Source organism: Salvelinus alpinus, chromosome 3, assembly GCF_045679555.1.
Source record: "Salvelinus alpinus chromosome 3, SLU_Salpinus.1, whole genome shotgun sequence".
NCBI classification, from domain to species: domain Eukaryota; kingdom Metazoa; phylum Chordata; class Actinopteri; order Salmoniformes; family Salmonidae; genus Salvelinus; species Salvelinus alpinus.
In genome coordinates, this window is record NC_092088.1 from 30,420,821 (window position 1) to 30,441,927 (window position 21,107).

The window sequence follows — 21,107 nt, forward strand, 5'->3', positions numbered from 1 at the left end:
ATAGTTGACTTACAATTGGGATGTACAGTGCCTTCGGAAAGTATTCAGACCCCTTGACTTTTTCAACATTTTGTTACGTTACAGAATTATTCTAAAATGGCGTAAATCACAAAAAGTCCTCAGCAAACTACACACAATACCCCATAATGACAAAGTGAAAAAAAAGTTTTTGGAAAAGAAAAAAACAGAAATACCTTATTTACATAAGTATTCAGAACCTTTGCTATGAGACTCGAAATTGAGCTCAGGTGCATCCTGTTTCCATTGATCATCCTTGAGCTGTTTCTACAACTTAATTGGACTCCACCTGCGGTAAATTCAATTGATTGGACATGATTTGGAAAGGCACACACCTGTCTATATAAGGTCCCACCAGTTGACAGTGCATGTCAGAGCAAAAACCAAGCCATGAGGTTGAAGAACTTGTCCGTAGAGCTCCGAGACAGGATTGTGTCGAGGCATTGAAGGTCCCCAAGAACACAGTGGCCTCCATAATTATTAAATGAAATAAGTTTGGAACCACCAAGACTCTTCCTAGAGCTGGCCGCCTGGCCAAACCGAGCAATTGGGGGAGAAGGGCCTTGGTCAGGGAGGTGACCAAGAACCTGATGGTTACTCTGACAGAGCTCTAGAGTCCATCTGAGGAGATGCGAGAACCTTCCAGAAGGACAACCATCTCTGCAGCACTCCACCAATCAGGCCTTTATGGTAGAGCGGCCAGACGGAAGCCCCTCAGTAAAAGGCACATAACAGGCCGCTATGAGTTTGCCAAAAGGCACCTAAAGACTCTCAGACCATGAGAAACAAGATTCTCTGGTCTCATGAAACCAAGATTCAACTCCTTGGCCTCAATGCCAAGCTTCACGTCTGGAGGAAACCCAGTACCATCCCTACAGTGAAGCATGGTGGTGGCAGCTTCATACTGTGGAGTTGTTTTTCAGTGGCAGGGACTGGGAGACTAGTCAGGATCAAGGCAAAGATGAACGGCGCAAAGTACAGATAGTTCCTTGATGAAAACCTTCTCCAGAGCGCTCAGGACCTCAGACTAGGGGTGAAGGTTCACCTTCCAACAGGACAACGACCCTAAGCACACAGCCAAGACAACGCAGGAGTGGCTTCGGGATAAGTCTCTGAATGTCCTTGAGTGGCCCGGCCAGAGCACGGACTTGATCCCGATCGAACATCTCTGGAGAGACCTGAAAATAGCTGTGCAGCAACACTCCCCATCAAACCTAACAGAGCATTGAGAGGATCTGCAAAGAAGAATTGGAAAAACTCCCCAAATACAAGTGTGCCAAGCTTGCGGCGTCATACCTAAGAAGACTGGAGGCTGTAATTGCTGCCAAAGGTGCTTCAACAAAGCTCAGAGTAAAGGGTCTGAATACCTCTGTAAATGTATTTTATTTTTGTATAAATTAGCAACAATTTCTAAAAAATTGTTTTTGCTTCATCATTATGGGGTATTGTGTAGATTGATGAGGGGGAAAAAACAAATGCATTTTAGAATAAGGCTGTAACCTAACAAAATGTGGGAAAAGTAATAGGGTCTGAAAACTTTCCGAAGGCACTGTGTGTGTGTGTGTGTGTGTGGTGTGTGTGTGTGTGGTGTGTGTGTGTGTGTGTGTGTGTACAGGTGCACGTGTGTGTACACACGTGTGAGTGTGTGTGTAAACTCCCATAACAGGAACACTCACAGTTGGGGGCCTGGGCCTGCAGGCGGAGCTGCTTGGCATGCGTGTTCTTTTCATCCAGTGTGTCCCTCCACTCCATGTGCTGGGGGTCTGGGAAACAGAGCTGGGGGTTTCCCCAAATATGCACTCCACCCAGCAGGATCTCTATGGGGTTAACAGGACAGGGAGAGAAGGCTCAGTTCAAAATGTTCAGAGGAACTGACAACAAGAGATTACGTTCCTTGAAGTAATTACTGATGAGAAATGACTGGACAGGAAAAAGCCATGTGGTAAAGCCCTTGCATTCACCTGTTCAATCATGTCTAATTAGTTGTTACAACAAAGAAGGAAAGCACTTTTAAAGAATTAAAAAAGGGCCTATAAGTATCCAATCCATCCCTTCATTCAATTACGATTACATCCCTCCTGTATCCCAAAAATACTTCCCTCTCACTCTCTGGCCCCTCCCTCACCTGTGAGACTGCGGAGGCGGAGCACCCTCAGACCAACCCCTTCTTGAGGGAGGGTGTTGTCCAGGACAGCCAGAGCATAGCTGGAGTTGTACAGCTGGCTTCCCCGGATGATGCGCAGGTTGTCCAGCGGCACCACACTCACAGACACACGGGCAATCAAGACGTAGCCCTGCACCTCCACGATACCCTGGAGTGGGGGAGGGAGGGAAGAAAGGGGGAAAGGGAGGGATGTTAGCATTGATAACAGGTGAGAGGGGGGGAAAATCAGGCAAAGAAAACATACCTGTAGGAAGGAGAGGTCCGGCTTGCCCCGAAGATGTGTGATCTCTAGGTTGCCGTGCACCACCTGGCAGTCAGTGTAGAGCAGCCGCAGGGTCTCATAGTGGTTCTCCAGACTGGAGGGCAGGGCCAGCTTCATGTCTGTGCCCAGACACACTGACAACACACACACAAAAAAATAGATACGTTAATACATGTTACCTTTAATTTAAAGAACAGGATCCTGAGTTGAAGCAGGGCTTTGTGTCAACCAGTGTTTCCGCGCATCTTGACGCCTTTGATGACGCATTTGGGTAAATTGGTAATCAGGTGTGCCATTTCTGTTGCATGTGCAGAAAACTAATGGAGGTGTTTTATTGTCACATACACTGCAGGTGTATCAACAACTGACAATATACAGTACACCATGTAGTGCATGTATTTTTCACTTTAAGATTCACTATAGGTTTTTTCATCCCTCTACAATAGCATGATGAACAGTCATATGCATATTGTCTGTATAGTGTGCACACTGACATCATTTTTTCCTAAAGACAAGAAAGAAAGGAGAGCCTTGAGTCTTCCCCACACACACATTAAATTACTTCCTCCCCAGATCCCTGGAAGACTCCCATAACACTTTTTTCAACCCTCCTTCCAGAAGTTCACTTCCACCGCCTCTCATTCTCCCCCCTTCTCCAGGGCTATCACTTTCCCTCTTTTCGGAGACAGCAAGCCGGACACTGGGTGACACAGGATACAGGGACACAGGAAATGCAGAGAGAGAGAGAGGAAGATGATTTGGCCAATGGCTGAGCCTCTGCCAAGGGTCTCCAAAGTGCATGGCTTCGTCTCAAATGGCACCCTTTTCCTTACATAGTGCACTGCTTTTGACCAGGGCCCATCAAGTTTAAAGATTCAAGTTTTTATTAGTTGTAGGTGCGGGATACTCATGGTATACATCGTCCAACTAAATGCTTACTTGCTGATTTGTTCTCGGCAATGCAAACAATAAGAAATAATCAAAGACACGAATACGAACAAGTAAATGTCAGTAGAATATAATAAATATTTTAGCTTAAGTGTAATACAGGAAGGAACAATTTATAGTCCGATATTTACTTGTGTATTGTGGAAGGGGAGGATGAGGTCAAGTGTATAAATTGAGCAGTATAATAAGAGTCTGGTAGCAGAAGTTGTGATGTGTGAGTAGCTTTAATGTGTGTGTGTGTGTGTGTGTGTGTGTGTGTGTGTGTGTGTGTGTGTGTGTGTGTGTGCATATGAGTGAGAGCATGTGTGCTAAGGTGCGGAGAATCAGAGCAGGTAGTCAGACCTGTTCAAGTATTCAGCAGTCTGACGGCTTGTGGATAGAAACTGTCTCTGAGCCTGTTGGTATCAGACCTCATGCCTGACAGTAATGGAGAGAACAGCTCTTGGCTGGGGTGTTTGGGGTCCTTGATGATGCTGTGTGCCTTCCCCAGGTACCGTTTTGAGTAGATATCCTGGACAGGTGAGCGCATGGTCCCAGTGATATACTGGACCGTCTTCAACATCCGCTGGAGGGCCTTGCGGTTGTGGAAAGAGCAATTCCCGTACCATGTTATGATGCAACCAGTCAGGACGCTCTCGATGGTGCAGCGGTAGTATTTTGAGATACAGGGCGGCATGCCAAATTTCTTCAGCCGCCTTAGAAAGTAGAGACGCTGTTGCACCCTCTTGACGAGAGTGGTGGTATTGGTGGTCCATGACAAGTCCTCGATGTGAACGCCGAGGAACTTAAAACTTGTGACTCTCTACTGCAGTCCCGTTTATGTGGTTCGGGGCATGTTCCCTCCTCTGCTTTCTGAGGTCAACAATCAAGTCCTTTGTTTTGCTCACATTGAGGGAGCTGTTGTCATGACACCACAATGGCAGTTCACTTACCTCCTCCCTATAGGCTGACTCATCATTGTTGGTTATCAGTCCTACAACCGTGGTGTTGTCAGAAAACTTGATGATAGAGTTGGTGTTGTGCAAAGCCACACAGTCGTATGTGAACAGGGAGTACAGCAGAGGACCGAGAAAACACCCCAGGTGGGCCCCTGTGTTAAGAGTCAGAATGGAGGAGGTGTTGTTGCCAATCCTCACAGCCTGTGGTTTGCCCATCAGGTAGTCCAGGATCCAGTAGTAGAGAGTGGTGTCCAGACCAAACTGAAATCAATGAACAGCATTCACATAGGGGTTCCTCTTGTACAAATGGGTTACGGCCGTGTGTACAGTGATGGAAATGGTATCTTCCGGTGATCTGTTGGAGTGGAAAGGAAATTGGAGTGGGTCCAGTGTGCCTAGCATGCTGACCTTGATGTGGGCCACGACCAGGCTCTCAAAGCACTTCATGATGATAGAGGTGAGCGCGATGGGGCGATAGTCTTTTGGCATGTCACCTTGTTTATCTTGGGCACTGGCACGATAGTGGTCTCCTTAAAGCATGTGGGACTACAGCCTGGGACAGGTTGAAGATGTCCGAGAAGATGCCCATAGGGCTCTGGTAAAAAGTAGTGCACTATATAGGCAATGTAGTGGGACGCAGCCAAGGAGATACGAGTCGTTATCGCGCCTGTAGTACTGTACCGTGTACGAGCTCTTTTCACATGCTATGTGACGTGTAGTGTGTTCTAAACGCAGCCCAGTGTTCTCACAGTGACCTACATAATATCAGCTGCACCTAGGGCTGTTACGGTGACCGTATTACCGCCACACCGGCAGTCATGATTCATGATGGCAGTCAAATTCCATGTGACCGTTTAGTCACAGTAATTATGCTTCCCCAAGCTCTGATGCTGCTGATGGCCATTAGCAGCCTACCAAACTTGCTAACTGCCTGCTACTTCGCACTCTGTCCCTCTAATCACTCTGACATCAATGCAAATTTAATCAAAAATCTAATCAAACACTACACGAGAGCCCATGAGCTCATGTTCTGCAACATTTCTATAGGCTATGCAATTGCGTGAGAAAACAGAGTGATGGCCTTTATTAAAAAAAGGAGGATCCCATCAGCTTTCTATAGGCTAGGCCTACTATATTTATTTCTCAACTTTTCTAATATTAAGCACATTGCTTCTCATTAAAACAGGAGTATAGCCTACCTGGCTGGCATGAAAATGAACCACAAGAAAAGCGCCCTCCATTCACTATTTAAGTGCATAGATCACATATATTTTCCCCCCGCTGCTCCTGTTTCGAAGACTGGATCATTATCACGCACCTTTCTAAATCAATACAAGTTTCACACATATATTATTTAGTATTTGTAAAAACAAGATTAAATCAAGAATAGTCTGATGGGTGACAATATCAGCCTATCACTTGTGAATGATGCCCAGCTTAAGGCAAAGAGTGCATGCTTTTTTTGTGCAACTTTTTCAAATCATAGTCACACACCTCATGTAGCCTAGCCTATAGGTATCACAACTAAAGTGGCCAAATAACTTCTTAAAATAAAGCCCATTAATCCGCTATACAATGGTTGTAGAGCCTAACTGGCATACATACGCAGCATGTGAGTTTCAAGATCGGGGAAGATCATTTTCACCATAAAAATGCAATACATGCATAATCGCATTCGTGGTCACTTTTGAGAATGGTGTTTTCCTGCTAATGGAACATTTGTGCTTATAGCCTACTTCCGTGTGTGCATTGCTGTGTTTATAATGTGAAGAAATAGCCTAATAGTTTATCAACATTTTAAGTTAAACATTTTCATCTGTTGTGTCAGGTTAATTTCATTAATTTGGGATCTATTGCATCCCACAACTGTCCCGGACTTTCTTTGGAATATTTATTTCTCGCACATAATAGATCAACTTTTGTACTATGGGGGATAGTAGATTGACATAGGCTAGTGCTTTTGCTGTTCGTTAGGCCTAGTCATCTTGCTGGCTGACGAAAAGTAAATGTGGACAGTTCTTCCAAGATCTTCAATATGCGCCTCGGAATTGGATAAGGAAGTGCAGTTGCATCCCAGATTTGTCTGTCTTCACTTGTAGCATGTGAGAAAGACCCGATCACGTGACTGAGAGCCATGTGAGTGAGAGGTCCTTCGGCACACAGCGGGGAGAAGGGAATTATAATTATTATATTCAGCCCAAGGGCATAACGGCTACTGGCCGCAAAAGGCATGTTTTTTTAGGGGGATTATGGCCACACAAAGGGGATGCAGCCGGGAAATTCGACACATTATCAAGTGGCTTGTCAAATTGTGAATGAGAGACTAATGAAGTGCGTACAGGCTGCGCAAAAAAAACAAAGCAGAGCTCATGCCTTTCGTGCGACTTTTTTCAAATCATCATTAGTCGCATCATGCAGCCTTAGAATGTATTAACATAAGGACAACGCAGAGCATGCCATTCTGTTCTTCTCAAATAGACTACATTTTCTTCATATCATGTTTCGTTAGACCTGTCTAAAATAAATAATGTATTTATTGTGATGGTGTAGGCTATATTATATAGATTTATTAGACTTTTTAAAATGTAGATGTTCCAAAGGTCTGCATCAGTGGCTTGTAGGCTATGCGTGGAAGACAGGAGATGCTAAATGTGGTTATGTTAAATAATGATCAATTACCGTGAGATCAGCACATATTTGGTTGACAATCACCGGCTGACAAAATGTTATGACCGCCACAGCCCTAGCTGCACGTTAACAAGCTAGCACAAACAAGGGGGTTGTAAAAAGGGAAATGTTTGTTAATCTAAAGACTGTGTATGACTGTGGGAGATGCTAGATGCTATACAACGCAACAGTAAACAGGTCGTTATCCAAACATATGTTGCATGGATTGATGAGAGAGAAAACACAATTAAGTATTTTTTCCCCCCACTGGAAATCAAAACTATGATAGCTCACAATGGATGGGATGTAAGAGACTCCACTGCTTGAAAGGGAGATGCATTGATATAAAACACTATTTATTTTTATGTGAAGACAAGGGAGTTATACTGATAGTAGTCTCGCTAGACTATACTTATAGTAACAGAATAGTTGATGTCAATGAACGGACTGTGAAATATTCAAATCGATTCCCTGTTGTGACTTGTGAATGGGCGGAACTTATAGATCCTTATGGTAAACTTGATTCACATGAGGATATGCATTGATGTACAAAATGCCATGACCGTAGCTCAAACAGGACATCTTCTTGTTCAAAGTTTGCAATTTCAGTTGATTACTATAGCGCCCTTATTGTAAATGCCGGATCTCTACGACAAGACACATTATTCAGCGATATATAGTGCACTACTTTTGACCATGGCTCATTTAGCAGATGCTTTAATCCAGAGCAACTTCAGTTAGTGCATGCAATGCAGGTAGATAAACAATCACATGTAAAAAGTAACAAGTAAAACGGAAACGGATAATGTTATTGTAGTTAAAGTGGTCTGTTGGCTGGTGAAAAAGCTCACACATGATTAAGAGACAGATGGGGGTATAATGGTCCCCACTGAAATCTCTATTATATCATTGCTAGAGTTATGGTTGTTTAGTCAATGCATTTATAGTCTACTTAACTGGATAGTAAGTTAGATTAATTGAAAATATTACGTCATTTTTCAAAATGGAGGCTAGTTATCTCTACTAAAACCTCAATTGATTCAACTATAAATAGTACATTATACTGACAAACTGTAAAGTTGACTTGACTTTGTTTTATTAAATTAGGTGTTAGTTAGGATAAAGTTGATATAACTAAAGTTGAAATTGATTCAACTAGGAATAGTAGGTTATACTGACAAATGTTGAAGTTGACTTAACTATCTTTTATCAGTCAAAGTAAATGTTGTGAAAGTAAGGAAAGCTTGACATGTAAAGTTGATAGAGCTTGAAAAGGCCATGCAACTTTATGACAGTAAATAATAAGTTGAAACAAATTATTTTCTACAGTGTAGATCAAATGACTTAAACTTCTTATACTTAACTTCTTATGTTATACTGACTTGGTCATGTAAAAGATTTCATAGGGAGCTAAAGAGGAGTTTGTTAGATTTTTTTTCTAAACTGCTTTCATTTCTTTACTGACCCACCAAATCAAACCGAAACTCACTCCCACTCCCATGAACACACGCGTGTGTGTGTGTGTATGTGTTTTGTTCATTGTCCGGCTTTGGCATTGAGTAGAAACCCACCCCTTCCTTTCCCTATCCAACCAATTACTGTAAATACTCTCACTTTCTTTCTCTCTCTCCTGTTCTCTCTCATCTTATAAACTCCCTCTCTCATTTCAGATCTCCCTCACTATCTCCTTCCCTTCATCCATCCCTCCCTCTCTTCCCTTCTTTCTCAGATGGGCACGAGTGTCGGCATTATGCATGTGTCAGTGCCCAACAATGGAATGCCACTGACACCTAAACAAACACACATTCACCGAGGTGCTCGCTAATCGCTAATGCTGGCTAATGCTGGCTACATAGCGCTTCTCTACACCGTATCCTAGCAACTTCACTTGGAAACGTTCATTTGCCAAACGCCTTCTGCAGTAACCACCCAGGTGGTGGAGTTTTCTGGGAAAAAGAAGAAACAAAATAACACACCAAACAGTTCGGTCAGCATGAAAATTACAGAGCCAGCGTACCCCGGACTATTCCATGTCTATCATGACAGTTGAATGCAATTGTCAAACACATTTGCTTGAAAATGAAACTGCATGTTAGTTTTGAGAGAGTAATTATTAGTGTTTGGGTATACTTTCTGGATTACATTCGTCTTAATGAAAGTGAGGATGGAACGCCATTGAGGTTTTGAATTGAAAAATAAAATGTTGCAAGTTAATGTGTCCTACTTCTTGTAAAGCATACTTCAAGATTCAAGTCACAGGGTATTTTCAAAACATTGGCAGCTATACCTTTGGGAACCGTCAACGTCTAATGAAATGTGATTGCTAGTCATCCCAAGACAAATATTTTGATTGGATTACATTTTCAAATCAAAATATTTTTCTTCCCACATAAAACTTGGAAATCCTTTGCTCGCTATAAGCTCTCAAGTCGACTTCTTTCTGGTTTGTCATTGTTGGAGTGTACCAAATGTCTTTCAAGCCTTAACCATGACTGACAGGGTAATTGGGACAGCTTGAGTAGAGTACCTACTAAATGTAAATTGAATGTGACCTATAGCTGTAATGCAGGAGCCTTCGAAAGCAAACACAACCAAACCTGCACGGGCAGCCTGCCAGTCAGCAAAGGGTGTGTGTGTGTGTGTGTGTGTGTGTGTGTGTGTGTGTGTGTTGTGTGCACTGACTAACAAGAACAATGTTCACGGCTGCCAGCAATGTTACTGCAGGTGTAGGTTCATTCAACCCGGAAAAGCTGCCACCACCGAGACACACCAAAACAATTCCCTTTGCTGTACCGCCCCTTCCACTTCAACTTCCTCCTTAACTGGAACCCTAATCATCTCCTACCCCAAGATACTCAACTACTTCAACATCTTCCTTTCAAACCTAGTATTGTCTGACAGATAAACAGACATCATTTAAAGGGGAAATCTGGAATTCCTTTGTACTCTGATGGCCACAGGACAAATGCACAATCAAAGCTAGTAAAAAAAACAAAAAACACAAAAACAAACAGTTCTATTTCAGCCAATCAGTACACCTGCCCGCAAAGACCCTCCCACTCAGTCCTGTATATAGTCCACTCAATAACAGAAACTAAATTAGAGATTGCACCTTCAGGTGGGCTTTGCCTCCCCAACAACCCTAATCCTAGCAACTTGCCTTGGATAAACATACATTTCTACTAACTCCCCCCAAAAGCATTCCTCCTTCTTTCACTTGCCAAGTACAAACAGGTATTGCTCAACTGACAGGAAGAACAGGATCTGTACCTGTTGCTGCAGTGCAGAGCGTACTCTATGCGCATGAACATTCACTCTTTGTCACACACACACAAGCGCACACACAGGTCAATACAATGGCAGGCAGAGTGCAACACACAATACATGCATGATTGCTCCTCCAAACCAATCTGAGGACCGGTATCAGAAAAAGAGTCTCTTGCACATACAACTTTTCACTGTAGACATCCCTTGCGTTGAGAACCTCAATACACAAAATGTAGCTCTATTGCATTTGATTGTTCATTTTATTTTTGCACGCAGCCTGTGGAAGGTCCTAGGATGGAAATGTTGCAGCAAACGCATCTGCTTCAAAAACAAAACTGAAATTGAATGCTGTAGTAGCATCCATCCAACAGTCAGTCCAGTCGTATCCTTGTCTTTTTTTACTCCGTCTCTATCAACAGGTATCAAGCTTTATCCAAAGGAAAAACGTGGATGTATTTTACTGTAGGTCAATCAAACATTAAGCCGGCAGTTATAATGCATTGTAAAACTTGTCATACAAGCATGTTTGACTGACTGCCTTGTAATGTCTTGTGAAACTTTAAAATAAGACATTATAAAGACATTGGGGCTCCTGAGTGGCGCAGCGGTCTAACGCACAGCATCTCAGTGCTAGAGGCGTCACTACAGACCCTGGTTTGATTCCAGGCTGTATCACAACCGGCCGTGATTGGGAGTCCCATAGGGCTGCGCACAATTGGCCCAGCGTCGTCGGGGTTAGGGTTTGGCCGGCGTAGGCCTTCATTGTAAATAAGAATTAGTTCTTAATTGACTTGCCTGGTTAAATAAAGGTTAAATAAAAATGTTAATAAAAGGCTCATATATGCTTATAACAACTTGTAAAGCACTATACCTACAGGCTTTAAGTAATGTGTTACCAATATGTTCAATAATTTCAATGCTCATACGCATAGAAATAAATACTCAAGTACAGAAATAACAAGTGTCCTTTTTTGCTGTGTTATGAAATAACATATATTAAGCTTATAATAAAGGCCATGCTTTTTAGGCCCTTTTTGGGGCACTTTGCTTTTACCGGTATTTCCAGCATTATCCACTAGAGTTGCTGTAGTTATAAAATCCTAGGAAATGTTATTTAAAATGGCACAAACTGTCTCCGATCAAATCATTGCCTGGTTGTGCATGCGTGTTTGGCGGGGGTGATGGCCTGAGCCAGGGTAGGCATAGCTCTGCACATAAAACCTATTATTTGGTAGGGAATACTATTTGTAGGTAAGTGATTCTACATCTCCCTTTGCTCAAGCTGACTTTCCTCTCCAACGGACTCGGAAGTTGTAGCTAAAAATGGGTCAACTAGGGGCAGTTAAAGAGTAGAGTCAATGAAACCAACCATAGAAGTGTATTGTGGTGAATCCGGGGTAGCCCCGACCGGGACTCAGATCTGGCTCCAGCGACTGTCAAGGCAACACCTTAACCATCACGCCAAGAGGTCCAAACCTCTTGATGAGCTCGCTAGGTGTTGGGTTAAGGTCGCTACACTACCCCCATCCTTCGCTCCTCTATACCAAGTCCATCACATGTACACGCCTCATTGCACTTTTGACACCAATGTATAGAATTTTTTTTTTGGGGGGGGGGGGGTAGCCCCGACTGGGACTTGAATCCTGATCCAGCAAGTATCAAGCCAAGAGGTTCACACCTCTTAGAGTAACGGTTAAGGTATTGGTTTGACTCTCCCCTTTAACGCCCCTAATTCATCTATTTTTAGCTACAACTTTCGAGTCCGTTGGAGAGGATCAGCTTCAGGAAAGTGAGGTGTAGAATAACTGATCTACAAATAGTATTCCCTCCCAAATAATAGGTTGTGTGTGATTAAGATTTGCAGAGCTACGCTTCCCCTGGCTCAGGCCATCCCCCCACTTAGCGCACACGCACAAACCAGACATTGATTGGAGACATACACTACATGACCAAAAGTAAATGGACACCTGCTCGTCAAACATCTCATTCCAAGATCATGGGCATTAATATAGAGTTGGTCCTCCCTTTGCTGCTATAACAGCCTCAATTATTCTGGGAAGGCTTTCCCCGAGATGTTGGAACATTGGTGCAGGGACTTGCTTCCATTCAGCCATAAGAGCATTAGTGAGGTCGGGCACTGATGTTTGGCGATTAGATCTGGCTCGCAGTCGGCGTTCCAATTCATACCGAAGGTGTTTGATGGGGTTGAGGTTAGGGCTCTGTGCAGGCTAGTCAAGTTCTTCCACACCAATTTTGACAAATCATTTCTGTATGGACCTTGCTTTGTGCACGGGCGATTGTGATGCTGAAACAGGAAAGGGCCTTCTCGACTGTTGCCACAAAGTTGAATGCACAGAATCGACTAGAATGTCATTGTATGCTGTAGCATTAAGATTGCCTTTCACTGGAACTAAGGGGCATAGCTTGAACCATGAAAAACAGCCCCAGACCATTATTCCTCCTCCACCAAACTTTACAGTTGGCACTATGCATTCGGGCAGGTAGTGTTCTCCTGGCATCCGCCAAACACAGATTTGTCTGTCGGACTGCCAGACGGTGAAGCGTGATTCATCACCCCAGAGAACCCATTTCCATTGCTAAGAGTCCAATGGTGGCGAGCTTTACACCACCCTAGCCGACACTTGGCATTGCGCATGGTGATTTTAGGTTTGTGTGCGGCAGCTCAGCCATGGAAACTAATTTTATGAAGCTCCCGACGAACAGTTCTTGTGCTGACTTTGCCTCCAGAGGCAGTTTGGAACTAGGCATTGAGTTTTACAACCGAGGACAGATGATTTTTACGCGCTTCAGCACTCGGCGGTCTCGTTCTGTGAACTTGTGTGGCCTACCACTTCGCGGCTGAGTAGTTGTTGCTCCTAGATGTTTCCACTTCACAATAACTGCACTTACAGTTGACCGGGGCAGCTCTAGCAGGGCAGAAATTTGACGAACTGACTTGTTGGAAAGGGGGCATCCTATGACGATGCCATGTTGAAAGTCACGGAGCTCTTCAGTAACGCAATTCTACTACGCAATTCTACTGCCAATGTTCAATTTTAGACACCTGTCAGCAATGGGTATGGCTGAAAAAGCCAAATCCACTAATTTCAAGGGATGTCCACATACTTTTGTATATACACTACCATTCAAAAGTTTGGGGTCACTTAGAAATGTCCATCTAGGCAGAGTTGCAAAGAAAAAGCCATATCTCAGACTGGCCAATAAAAATAAAAGATTAAGATGGGCAAAAGAACAGACACTGGACAGAGGAACACAGCCTAGAAGGCCAGCATCTTCACTGTTGACGTTGAGACGTGTTTGTGGGTACTATTTAATGAAGCTGCCAGTTGAGGACTTGTGAGGTGTCTGTTTCTCAAACTAGACACTCTAATATACTTGTCCTCTTGCTCAGTTGTGCACCGGACCTCCCACACCTCTTTCTATTCTGGTTAGAGACAGTTTGCGCTGTTCTGTGAAGGGAGTAGTACACAGCGTTGTACGAGATCTTCAGTTTCTTGGCAATTTCTCACATGGAATAGCCTTCATTTCTCAGAACAAGAATAGACTGACGAATTTCAGAAGAAAGAGATTTGTTTCTGGCCATTTTGAGCTGGTAATCGAACCCACAAATGCTGATTCTCCAGATACTCAACTGGTCTAAAGGCCAGTTTTATTGCTTCTTTAAATAAAGACAACAGTTTTCAGCTGTGCTAACATAATTGCAAAAGGGTTTTCTAATGATCAAATAGCCTTTTAAAATTATACACTTGGATTAGCTAACAATGTGCCAATGGAACACAGGAGTGATGGTTGCTGATAATGGGACTCCGTATTAGAGGTCGACCAATTAATCGGAATGGCCGATTAATTATTCATAACAATCGGAAATCACTTCTTTTTTTACACTAGGCAAGTCAGTTTAGAACACATTCTTATTTTCAATGAAGGCCTAGGAACGGTGGGTTAACTGCCTTGTTCAGGGGCAGAACGACAGATTTTTACCTTGTCAGCTCGGGGATTCAATCTTGCAACCTTACGGTTAACTAGTCCAACGCTCTAACCACCTGCCTTACATTGCACTCCACGAGGAGCCTGCCTGTTACGCGAATGCAGTAAGAAGCCAAGTTAAGTTGCTAGCTAGCATTAAACTTATCTTATAAAAAACAATCAATCAAAATCACTAGTTAACTACACATGGTTGATGATATTACTAGTTTATCTAGCGTGTCCTGCGTTGCATATAAATCGATGCGGTGTGCATTCGCGAAAAAGGACTGTCGTTGCTCCAACGTGTACCTAACAATAAACATCAATGCCTTTCTTAAAATCAATACACAAGTATATATCTTTAAACCTGCATATTTAGTTAATATTGCCTGCTAACATGAATTTATTTTAACTAGGTAAATTGTGTCACTTCTCTTGCAACAGAGTCAGGGTATATGCAGCAGTTTGGGCCGCCTGGCTCGTTGCGAACTATGTGAAGAATATTTCTTCCTAACAAAGACAGCCAACTTCACCAAACGGGGGAAGATTTAACAAAAGCGCATTTGCGGAAAAAAGCACAATCATTGCACGACTGTACCTAACCATAAACATCAATGCCTTTCTTAAAATCAATACACAGAAGTATATATTTTTAAACCTGCATATTTAGCTAAAAGAAATCCAGGTTAACAGGCAATATTAACCAGGTGAAATTGTGTCACTTCTCTTGCGTTCATTGCACGCAGAGTCTGGGTATATGCAACAGTTTGGGCCGCCTGGCTCGTTGCGAACTAATTTGCCAGAATTTTCCGTAATTATAACATAACATTGAAGGTTGTGCAATGTAACAGGAATATTTAGACTTATGGATGCCACCCGTTAGATAAAATACGGAACGGTTCCGTATTTCACTGAAAGAATAAACGTTTTGTTTGAGATGATAGTTTCCGGATTGGACCATATTAATGATCTATGGCTCGTATTTCTGTTATTATGTTATAATTAAGTCTATGATTTGATAGAGCAGTCTGACTGAGCGATGGTAGGCACCAGCATGCTCGTAAGCATTCATTCAAATCGCACTTTCGTGCGTTTTGCCAGCAGCTCTTCGCAATGCTTCTGTTTATGACTTCAAGCCTATCAACTCCCGAGATTAGGCTGGTGTAACCGATGTGAAATGGCTAGCTAGTTAGTGGAGTACACGCTAATAGCGTTTCAAACATCACTCGCTCTGAGACTTGGAGTAGTTGTTCCCCTTGCTCTGCATGGGTAACGCTGCTTCGAGGGTGGCTGTTGTCGATGTGTTCCTGGTTCGAGCCCAGGTAGGAGCGAGGAGAGGGACGGAAGCTATACTGTTACACTGGCAATACTAAAGTGCCTATAAGAACATCCAGTAGTCAAAGGTATATGAAATACAAATTGTATAGAGAGAAATAGTACTATAATTCCTATAATAACTACGACCTAAAACTTCTTACCTGGGAATATTGAAGACTCATGTTAAAAGGAACCACCAGCTTTCATATGTTCTCATGTTCTGAGCAAGGAACTTAAACGTTAGCTTTCTTACATGTCACATATTGCACTTTTACTTTCTTCAACACTTTGTTTTTGCATTATTTAAACTAAATTGAACATATTTCATTATTTATTTGGGGCGAAATTGATTTTGATGTATTATATTAAGTTAAAATAAGTGTTCATTCAGTATTGTTGTAATTGTCATTATTACAAATAAAAAATAAAATTTTAAAAATCGTCCGATTAATCGGTATTGGCTTTTTTTGGTCCTCCAATAATCGGTATCATAATCAGTCGACCTCTACTCTGTCAGAATTGCCAGAATTTTTCGTAATTATAACATAACATTGAAGGTTGTGCAATGTAACAGGAATATTTAGACTTATGGATGCCACCCGTTAGATAGAATACGTAACGGTTCCGTATTTCACTGAAAGAATAAACGTTTTGTTTGAGATGATAGTTTCCGGATTGGACCATATTAAATGACCTATGGCTCGTATTTCTGTTATTATGTTATAATTAAGTCTATGATTTAGATAGATATGTAGATATTCCATAAAAAATCTGCAGTTTCCCGCTACAATAGTAATTTACAACATTAACAATTTCTCCACTGTATTTCTGATTAATTTTATGTTATTTTAATGGGCAAAAAAAAAGTGCTTTTCTTTCAAAAACAAGGACATTTACAAGTGACCCCGAACTTTTGAACGGTAGTGTATATAGTGTATTTCGTAGGATTTTCTACCTGCGGCAATACTAGTGGATAATGTTGAAAATATTGGTAAAAGCAAACTGCCTCAAAAAGTGCCTAAAAAGCATGGCTCTACTTATAAAAAGGCATTCTGAAGGCCAATACATACTTAAAACAATTTATAAAGCAGTTACAGTCGAAAAAATATCACCCCATCACTCCCCCGCAAGACATGCTAACCTCTCCCCATTACAATAACAGGGGAGGTTAGCATTTTTGGGGGGGTATGCTATTTATTGTGCGCGGCACCATGGGTCTCCTAGTCACGGGCGGCTGCGACAGAGCCTGGACTCGAACCCAGAATCTCTAGCGGCACAGCTAGGACTGCAATGCAGTGCCTTTGACCACTGTGCCACTCAGGAGGCCCTCAAATACTTAACTTTTGACCATTTTAATACACATATAAGTAAGTAAATCTGACCCAATACGTTTGGTCCCCTAAAATGGGGGGACTATGTACCAAAAAGTATTGTAATTGCTAATCACCTGATATGGATGACAATACCCTCAAATTAAAGCTGACAGTCTGCCTCATAGTCATTGTATCATTTCAAATCCAAAGTGCTGGAGTAGAGCCAGAGCAACAACAAAATGTGTCACTGTCCCAATACTACTGGAGCTCACTACTATTAGCGTAATACCTGCAGGCAGGTAGGTTACCAATGTATTTTAAAAATGTATTCCGAGGCCAGGAAATTTGGGGATGACCCTACAGATAAGAGGATGCACTAGTCATTAGTCAGTTAAGTTGCATGGTGTCCAGACTAGCGAGTCATTGTGCTTCATTGAGTTTTAACTAGAGTGAGTGATACTAACTTGAGAGGCTTAATCACCACCAAGTGAGTTTCAGTCAATGGGTGCACCGGAGTGTGAGAGTTAAAGGGTTGTGAAGACTGTCAAACACACACACACAAACCTACATGCTCTAATCTGAGTGTGCACATTGACATAGAGCCAAAGGTTTCAGTGTGTTCCCACCTGTATAATAGGAACCCTGACACAGTTGCATATCAAACCCCAACAGCTGACCTTTGGAATATCAACCTATCAAAAAACAAGGGTGTGTGTGTGTGTGCGTGTGGGTGTGCATTTGTGTATCCATAAGTCTTCCCGCTTTAGCTCAGGAAGATTCCGTTTCTATTAGTGTTTTAGTGAAAATATGAATATATTTACATGACTCGAATGTGATGATTTGTGCGCAATGAAAACATTACTATGAACACCAATGTGGTAATGATTTGCTTCCAAAGAAGAAAGAGACTGATTGGTACAAAAACTGTACAGACCTATTACAGACAATGCAATTGTATTTGGTAACCACGTCACCTGTGACTAGTAGTTACGTGTGTGTATGTATGTATGTATGTTTTTGAACCAAAACAACTAATGAAACACGCACCAATATACTCAATATGCACTGTCTGCAGCTGGTGACTAAGTGTAAGTTGTGGTAGCTGTTAAATCGACTGAACTTTAGATCGCAAAATACAATAAGTCAGTTATGCCTCCATGTCAAAAAAATAGGCTACAACTGGTAATGTAGGCTAGCTATAGGTCTACATTGAGAAAGTTTGTATCTGTGATTCTGTTTAGTCTTCTTACAAAGACTGAATTTGATATGAGAAAGTTGGAGATACAACAATTGCATCAATACAATTGTACAGTAATAGCTTGGTTGTTGTGAATGAATGCATGGTGCCCTTTGGAAAGACGTAGCCTACATGTAGGCCTATGTGTTTGCAGAATATTTTGCTCTTCCATTTTTCACTGGTTAATATTTGAAGTGCTGCAGTTTCAAGAGTGACAAGTGGTCTGTTCTATGAGACAATGTCCTCTTTAGCGCAAGCAGTGAATAATTGACCTCGTCATGAGCCCTTGGAGCATACAATGCAATCACTGTTGTTTTGATTTTGTTTACCACAAAAGTGAACTCTTCTCAACTATTCGTACAAGTGCCATTTTCACACAAAGTTGCTAAGCAGGTTCTCATATTTCTTGGCGGCGTAGGCTACTTACGGCCTACTTGTTTCACTCCAATGTATTAAGTTACTATAGGCTACTGTATGCTACTCTGTGTCACTATACACTTTAACACAACACATTAAATTGTAACAGCATTACCAAATGAAGCGCGAACTCCAGCTCTTTACTGTGCTTCCATTTTAACCGTTTGTCGTTATCAATAGTGGCTAATAAATCTCGAGCCACAACATTGAAATCAGTGCGAGGGGGTGGTTGGACTCACATAGGAATGCGGTCTATTGTCGGAGCACAAAGTCATGCTCTCTGGGTCGAGTTGAACTCCCCACAATTTCGAGAATTCACATTGTTTTCAATTATTCCAAGGTTTTACATAGGCCTATCACATTTGATTAATTTAATTATTCAGACACTGTGTAAAAGAGAAGAGAATCCAACGTGAGACCCACCTTCTCTGCCCAATGCGCCCGAAAGTCCGACCAGCAGTAACCGGAGAAACAGAAAACTTCTCGCCGCCTCCATCGATTGCGACCACCACTAGTCCATAGTACCCAACACTTTTGTATTCCTACAGAGGAGCGCCCCTACACCTTTATTCATGCAGTTAGTTTTGAGGTTGTTTTTCCAATCCCAGTAACTTCCTCCTCGGAATTCCGTGCCTGTGGCTCGCCTGTCGGTAGTAGGCTTGCGTGACACAGCCAGTCGGCGCGCTCCCGTGAAGGGCTGAATGGGGAGTGGCAGATAGGGCCGATTGACTCCAACAGCCCAATAGAGTCGCCCGCGGCCCGCTTCAGTCAGAAAGTCACTCAAAATGGTCTGACGAAGAATTATCTGGGATTCTACATATTGAGTTCTTGAAATAATTATTAATTGCTTATACAAGTCTATGCCGTAGATTTAGTCTTATTAAAATGCTTCACTGTTCTCAGGCCCTTCTCTGGGAGCGCGAAATTAGGAGGAAGAAGAATAAGCTCTATTCATACCAACTATCCACTCTCCACCAACATCAGTTAGGGTCAGAGTCCAACAGACTGCATATAACTAATCAGGAAACTGCACAAAACTATTCATAAGTCCATCTGTGCACATGCTCCATGTCTTGCACAAGGTTTGTTCTCGGTCAAGCCTGAATGTTAGGTTCTCAGAAAGTGAAAGATTGATATGGTTAGCTATTGATAGCAACAGTGTGGAGGGGTGCCCTTGCCTTACTTCACTGCATGACATTGTCCAGGTTCCAAAAATCTTTAAACATTTCCTTTCCTTATCTCCTTTCCTTCATGAACCAAAAGAGGTTAGGGCAGGTTATATTGTGGAAACATTGCATTCCCCAGAAAGGGATGGGGGGTAGTAGGCCTAGCAGTGTACACTATTAGGGGTAGAAGTGCACAGTCATGGTCTACCTAAATGTTATAGATTAGTCTCAGTGAGGTTTTAAATGGTTTAAAAGTCATTTATTAACAGTGATTGAATTCTTAGTTTGTGTTCTTTTTTTTCAACTCATTGTGTATAAATGTGTGAGTCAGTTTTGTGTTTGCTAAATGATGGGTTTTATGGCTGCGCTGTAATGGATTATTACCTGTATAAGCCTATTGTTACCGTACAGCCAATACCCTATACGATCACTATTTGGCAAACAACATACAATTTCATACAATTTGAATCAATGAATATTAACTGTTTACTGATAATTCACAAACTACAAAATTAGTTAAGTGTCTAATTAGTGTATTTGTAAACCCTTAAAGTAGAGTAACCTCCCTTAAAGTAGTCCCATTATGGGCAAGTTAGGTCCATAAACAGTGTAAGAAGGTTGAGAAATAGATCCCTTTCCCGTTTCACTTTCAGTTGAAAAGTCAAAAATGTCATGATCTTCAATAACAGGAGCCCTATTCAAAGGAGCCTTACAAGGCAAGACCTGGGAAGTTAGCAATGTGGTGAGAGATACTGTTGAGTAGTGAGAGGCTCTGTACGGACAGCTTCCCTAGTCACTGCAAAGCAGCATCTTTTTTAAAGCTGCAATATGTAACTTTCTGGGTGACCTGACCAAATTCACATTGAAATGTGAGTTATAGGTCTGTCATTTCCTTAAAAGCATGTCTAAGAAGCAGTAGATATGTTCTATGTACATTATTTCTATGCTGTTCTAAGTTGTCAACCGTGATGGAGAGGTCTTGGAGCGATCAGGCCTTCCTTGGGAGGAAGAGCAGCTCCATCTTGTCGTGGTTGAGCTTGAGGTGGTGGCCTGACATCCAAGCTGAGCTATCTGCGAGGCATGCAGAGATGCGTGTCGCCACCTGGGTATCAGAAGGGGGGAAGGAGAAAAGTAGTTGAGTGTCATCCGCATAGCAATGATAGGAATGATCATGTGGGGATATGATGGAGCCGAGTAACTTGGTAATTAGAGAGAAGAGGAGAGGGCCTAGAACCAAGCCCTGGGGGACACCAGTAGTGAGAGTATGTGGTGCAGACACAGATCCTCTCCACGTCACCTGGTAGGAGCGGCCTGCCAGGTAGGGTGCAATCCAAGAGTGTGCAGAGCCTGAGACGCCCAGGCCTGAGAGGGTGGAGAGGAGGATCAGATAGTTCACGGTGTCGAAG

At 42.4% G+C, this 21,107-nt stretch overlaps 1 protein-coding gene across 1 annotated transcript in view; it reads right to left on the reverse strand.

The window, feature by feature from the left end:
* erbb2 (erb-b2 receptor tyrosine kinase 2) overlaps positions 1-19,264 on the reverse strand; it is a 46,833-nt gene extending 27,569 nt beyond the window's left edge. The window contains exons 1-4 of the mRNA XM_071392499.1: positions 18,959-19,264; positions 2,427-2,578; positions 2,144-2,330; positions 1,695-1,835 (exon numbers count right to left, since the gene is read on the reverse strand). Coding sequence (XP_071248600.1) covers positions 1,695-1,835; positions 2,144-2,330; positions 2,427-2,578; positions 18,959-19,031 — 553 coding nt within the window. The 5' untranslated portion in view covers positions 19,032-19,264. The remainder of the gene's footprint in view (positions 1-1,694; positions 1,836-2,143; positions 2,331-2,426; positions 2,579-18,958) is intronic.
* Positions 19,265-21,107: the final 1,843 nt, after the last annotated feature.